The following is a 6,000-nucleotide window of genomic DNA, read 5'->3' as shown; positions in this document are numbered from 1 at the left end:
GGGAGGGCAGTGCCGGGCGGCGCGGTGCCGCGAGGCGGAGCGGGAGGGCGGGAGGACTCTGCTGAGTAGCACCTGGGAGCAGCTCGGCCGCACCCTTGTCGCCGCCCGGCCTTGGACGCCTAGGATCCCCGGACGCGAAGCGCGGGGCGCATGGCGCAGAGCGCGCGGTCCACCCTCCCCGGCCGCGGGTCCCCGGGCAGAGCTCAGCAGCCCAGGCGGGCGGCCAGCCCCAGCAGCAGCAGGCAGCCGAGCAGGGTGGCGGGACGCGGGGCGGCCCCGGGCGCGCGGTCGCAGTCCAGGCCGCCGTCGTCGTCGGCGAGGTCGCAGCGCGGCTGCTCGCAGCGCACACCAGTGAAGCCGCTCGGGCAGGCGCAGCGCTGGTTCTGCAGGCAGGTGCCGCCGTTCTGGCAGAGCAGCTGGTCGTCGTCGCACACGTTGGCTGCGGGGCGGAGGGGGCAGTTGACGCGGCTGGTGGCTGGTCCACCCCCCATGTTGGAGCTTCTGTGACGGGCATAGGGGAACCCTTGGGGCACGGCCTGGACCAGGGCATGTGAGGCTCAGGGCGTACTTGGTGCAAAACGCCCCTGCTTGGTTGGTAACGACGCCCGGCCAGACCTGGCCCCGTCTGCCTCTGGCTACCGCTCCCCCTGCTCCGCTCCGGCTCGGGCCTCGGCGCAGTTCTTCAGGCGCACCTGCTGCCTCGCTTCCAGAGCCTTGCCACGATCTTCCACCCTCTGCTAAGGCAGACTCACCCCTGGGCTCCCCACCCCAGCTGGGTCTCCCTAGAGGTTTCCACCGGGGAAGGACCCTGCCCACTAACACATTAGGCCCCGCCCACAGGGGGTCCCTCCCATCCCGCCCCGCCCACCCGGGCGGGCGCGCACTCGGCACTCACGGTAGCAGCCCTGGCGCCAGTAGTGCGTGGGGAGGCAGTCGTCGCACTTGGGCCCCACCGCGCCCTCGCGGCACTCGCAGAAGCCCGTCTCGTTGCACCGGTCGTGCACGGAGCCGATCTGATTGCAGTTACATTCTGGGCGGACATGTACATGGGCGCGCCGTCAGGGCGACCTGTGGCTGCCATCCGCGGGGACCGGGGACCGCATCCCACCAGGCTTCGCACCTCTCCCAGCGGGGTCTCCCTGTCTGCTGGAGCCTGCGTCTGGATAGCAGGTGGCGACTGCCTGGAAAGTCTAGATCTCATGGGAAGACTCCATCTTCCTCTCCTGGCCCTGGTGCTGTGTGGCTCGGGCTAGTCCCTTCCCCTCTCTGGACAACTGGCCACAGCTCCAGCCTCACAGCAGCCCCTCCTCTGCACAGCCAGGGCAGCCTGTGGGGGTGCGCAGTGGGGCCCCCTGGCTGGCTGGCAGTGGGGACAGCCTCTGAAGCTGAGACCTGGTCTCTGCTGCACACAGGTGGGGGCCAGCCCGGGCTCCCCTCCCTGGGCTTACAGGGTGTGTTGGTTGGGTGTTACGGGTTTGGCTCTCTGGGATGGTCTGTCCCCTGTGTGGGCCCAAGGCCTCTGTGCATTTTCTTTTCCTCTACCCCAAACCCGTCTTGGAGTAGAGTGTTGAGAAAGCCAAGCAGGGCCCACAGGGCAGCTGGTGTGAGCTGGGCCTCTGCTTATGAAGCATTTGAAGGAGACGCTTCAGCAATAGAAGAGGTTGAAAGCCTTTAACCTGATCACCTCCCGATCTTACAGTGTGGAGTCAGAGAGGGCAAAGGACTGGCCCAAAAGCACACAGCAAGGCCAGCTCTAGAACCCAGCCTTTGCCTCTAACTAGAGGCTCTACATCTCCAGGACACTAGGGAAGAAGCTAAGGTGGTCGCTAGCAGAGCAGCTCTGCAGGCATCTGTCCCTAGAGGCACCTACTGGAGGGGGCCCTGGGTTGGGATCTCTGCACCACCCAGGTGGTTCCACCCGGGGCCTCCGCCCAGCCCTGCCCTGGCTGCCTGCGGCCTGCACCTTACCGATGCAGACGTTCTCGTCGTCCAGCTCAGCCGAGCCGTTGCGGTAGTAGCCCAGGCGGCAGTGCTGGCAGTGCTGGCCCCTGGTGTTGTGCTTGCAGCTGACACAGGTCACCACGTTCAGGAAGTCGATGTAGCTGCAGCGGTTGGAATGGCCGTAGCACTCACAGTCTGGGCCGGCCAAGCGGGAGAGACACCCACGGTCAGTGAGCATCTGAGGAAACTGAGGCATGGGGGAGGAAGGACCCACCCCAGGACATGAGGGGAGGGAGGGAGGCATCTTTGGAAGAGGACCCAGAAGGTGCCCCAGGCCTCAGACACTTGTGTGGCATTTGGAAAGAGCCAGGCCTTCTAGCTCAAAGCCAGCAGGACCCATGCAGGCCTGTGGTCAGGGACCAGGAAGGGCATGGGCAGCACCTGCTAACACCTGGCCAGCTGCCAGGGCAAAGTGCTCTCGAAGGGTGCCCGCGAACCAGGGTGACTAGAAACTGATTCATGCATGGAGGACAGGGTGGTGCTGCCAGGCTGTGAGCTCAGGGAAGGCAGTGCCCGAGTTCCTGGCGGGCCATCACGTGGCCAGGGTTCTGCGGATGGCTGAATGCATGCACAGATGCCGGACGAGAGGGAATGGGCCAGGAGCTTCTTTCCCGTGCTGCTTTGGAAGAGGGTTGGGAGAAAACCACCTGTCCCTGTCCCTACAGGACCCTTTGTGACTAGTCTGAGCTTTTCATGGTTTGATTGGCATCAGAGTGCAGGTTTTGCAGGGCCCTCGGCATCTCCCTGATCCCTCCTGATCCCAGAGGGCTTCTGATGCTCGCTGATCCTGGAGAAGAGCCACCCCAGTGCCATCACGGGGCCGCCGCCAGCCCCTTCATGTGGTTCTTAGGCTGACTCCTGCCCAGTGGCTTTGCCAAAATCGTGGCCACCTGGGGCAAGGCTCCCAGGTGGACTCCACCGGGTGTGGGGGACGCTGGAGAAGCAGCCTATGAGAGATGGGGGCCTCCCCACCCATGGGCCTCCTGGACCACCCCTTCACCTCATCACTTCAGAAGGAGGAAGGGCATCTTCCAAGTGTCCTGAAGAGCAGCGTCAGTGACCAGAGTGGCCCAGATTCTTCTTCAACCAAGCGAGCCCCTGGGCCACACCTCCCAAGGGAGTCAGGACAGGCTATTTCTGGCAGCAACTCTGCTACCGTGGGCCTGCCCACTGTGCCCAGGTTGGCTTCTGACTCATACTTGTCTCCAGCTCCCGTGGGGCTGGGGGGCCGGAGGGAAGAGAGGCGCAGTTTAACCTTGACCCAGCTACTCCAGGAGGGTTTTCTGAGCAGGACGCCAGCACCCTGTCCTGCGCCCTTTTTTTCCAGTGGAGGTGGGGAAGAGAAGTGGGGGGAGGGCTGGCCCAGCCCCAGGCCTTCTCTTACCTTGGAATTCTTCAATAGGCATCACTTGAGGAGATTTGGGCTTGAGCTGGAATAGTTTGGAGCTCTTAGCAGGGGTGGGGACAGCAGCGGAAGTGCCCGCAGCTTGGAGAGATGAGAAACAAGCTCTTTCACCTGCCACTGTCCAGCTGCCCCAGGGTGGGCAGCTCAAGCCCAGTGAGAAGATGGACAAAGTCTCCTGAGATGCCCTGGGCCAGCTCTGGGCCAGTCTTGTCATCTGCTCACTTGGAGGTAGGGGAGGCCACCCGGGTGTCACACATGCCCTCAGGGGGGAGTCAGGCCCCACTCAGAGACTGGGAGTGGAAGCACCTTGCTGCAGGTGAGCTCCCAGGGCCAGTCGGATTCCTCCTCTGAGACCATCTACTACCCATCGGGATCAATCCCCCCCAGTGACCTCTCTGTCTCCGACATCCCCCAGAGTGCCGAGCGAGACACTCCCTGTTGGAGGGTTTCTGACAGGATGAGAATCTCTCTCACACTCCTGGCACGCCGCCCCCTGCCTCAGCCCCCAATCTCTGTGGGCATCTGGCCCACCATCTGAACCCAGCACTGGCAACCTGGGCATCTCCTGTCCTTTCTGAGGAGCCTCTCTGCACCACTAAGGTGTCTGTTCCTGTCCCTGGATTCCCACTTCCAAGTGTTGCAAGCCAAGAATGCGGACGTACCTGTCTCCATCGTCTGGGATCCCAGGGAGGCCCCAGCCCCTGTTGGGGGTGAGCATGCCACTGTCCCCTCTGGGAGTCTGTGGAGACTTACTGGGTCCAAGGAAGGGAAATGATGGCTTCAGCTGGCTCTACCTGTCTCTGTCACCACGGGGAGGCCTCCAGGTTGCTAGGAGCTGACTTTCATAACTGTGGGCCCAGCTGGGGAGCCCCTTGCCAGCAGGGGGCACTCAAAGCCCTGCTCGCCACTCAGAGATGGTACAGGGCTGGGAACAGGTAGGGGCCAGCTCCCCTTGTGGAGCTAGATGGGCCTCTTTCTTGCACATGTCCCCCCCTGACTCCCCAAGAGGCCTGTGTCCCCCACTCCAGTGCAGAGAGACTCTTGGCTGGTCCTCACGGCCTTCTGCTATCCCTCCCCGGCCTAGTCTGACCAGCAAGCTGACCAGCTTCCTGCCGCTGCCTGGCTGAGCCACCGCCCAGCCGCCCTCCCGGGTGCGCGCTCCCTTCTCCCTCACCCACTCGCAAGCACCCTGCAGGTCTACCTGTCCCCTCTCTGGGCTCCATCAATGCCTGTGATGAGGGTCCTGTGAACCGGGCAGCCAGTGAGAGGATTCCTGTAATGAGGGCAGTGTGGCCACCTGACTCTGACCCCCTGGGGGACTGTGGTGTCACGCCCTCCACGCAGCTGAGGCTGGCTGCAGAGCTCCGGCCTCCCCTGGCTGCTCTGGCCTGAGCTCCCAGACGCTGGTCTCTCTACACCCCTCCCTCAGTTCCTGGGATCTCCGTCCCACCCTGGTCCCCAACATGTACACCTACTACCTCTACGGGGGACAGAGGGGCCCAAGGAGCTAAGGAGGGGCTTCTGGGGTCCTAAGGCCTGTCGCAGGCCCTGCCCCCCATACCTTCTTCACTGGAGGAAACCTGGGGCTGGGGGGAGCTCTCCCCAAGAGGGGCAGCTGTTGATGGCCTGGTCCACTCTTGCAGGGAAGAAGAGAAGAAGTCGAGTTATGCGAGGAGGTGACACCACCACATTCCCACAGGCCCCTCATAAGAAGCAGCACTATGGAGGAAAGGCTCTGTCTACACTGCCAGAAGACCTGGGTCCAAATCCACTACAGAGGCAGCATCTACACTACTGCAGCCCTGGGAGGTGCACGCCCATGCACACACACACGCACAGTCATGTGCACACAGACATGCACACACGCACACGCACACGCACACACTGCTGGACACCGGGGGCCCCCATGCCTGAGAATCTGCGAGCCCTGGGCAGTCCTTCCTTCTGTGGAAAACTTGAACCTGGGGACTCTTCGACCCTCCCTGTGTGGTTCCCATTCTGACCAAAGGGCAGTGTCGGACCAGGTCCTGTGCCTGGCCCAGATTCTGCCGAGTTTCTGGCTAATGGCTGCAGAGGAGGATGCGTGTCCCGGCAGGGTACCCCATGTGTCCAGAGGCCCCCAGACACCTCTTTTCCAACCCCCAGCCAGGGACCCGAGTGTCCTCTGCCATCTGACCCACCTCCTGGGTCACAGCCCTTCCACCTCCCTCATTTTCTCTGGGGACCCGACATGGGTCGCCTGCCACACACCACCGTGCTCATCCCTAAGACCAACTAGGCACAGCGGGCAGCGTGGGTGGGCTGGGGACGAGCTGCTCTGAGGGAATCTGAAGGACAAACCCAGGGGGCCGGGGGAGCCGAGGCTTCCCGCTTCCTGAAGGGGGCACCCACCATGAGGACGGAGGAGGAGAGACGGAGAATCTGCAGCTAACGTGGGCAGGACCCTTCCCAGCTGCAGCGAGGGCCTTGGACGTCCAGTTGACATTAGTGTGGCCTTCAGAGAGGAAACCGTGCCAGGGGACTCAAATTGGCAAGGGTTTAATTAGAGCCGCAGTGACGGCAGCCCTCAGGCACCCTAACCCTAACCCCCCCAG

The 6,000-nt window shown here is 63.1% G+C and overlaps 1 protein-coding gene across 3 annotated transcripts in view; it reads right to left on the bottom strand.

Moving 5' to 3' along the window:
* Positions 1-203: 203 nt before the first annotated feature.
* The window catches only part of Ntng2 (netrin G2), a 52,894-nt gene continuing 47,097 nt past the window's right edge, over positions 204-6,000 (bottom strand). The window contains exons 5-9 of one of the 3 annotated variants that reach the window (XM_026395514.2): positions 4,968-5,042; positions 3,386-3,487; positions 1,969-2,136; positions 896-1,030; positions 204-439 (exon numbers count right to left, since the gene is read on the bottom strand). In XM_026395514.2, coding sequence (XP_026251299.2) covers positions 204-439; positions 896-1,030; positions 1,969-2,136; positions 3,386-3,487; positions 4,968-5,042 — 716 coding nt within the window. The remainder of the gene's footprint in view (positions 440-895; positions 1,031-1,968; positions 2,137-3,385; positions 3,488-4,967; positions 5,043-6,000) is intronic. The other 2 variants (XM_026395515.2, XM_026395516.2) reach the window with 2 other exon arrangements.

Source organism: Urocitellus parryii, chromosome 4 (assembly GCF_045843805.1).
Source record: "Urocitellus parryii isolate mUroPar1 chromosome 4, mUroPar1.hap1, whole genome shotgun sequence".
Lineage (NCBI taxonomy): Eukaryota > Metazoa > Chordata > Mammalia > Rodentia > Sciuridae > Urocitellus > Urocitellus parryii.
Note: the sequence above shows the minus strand (reverse complement) of the source record. Positions and strands in the feature narration are given on the sequence as shown.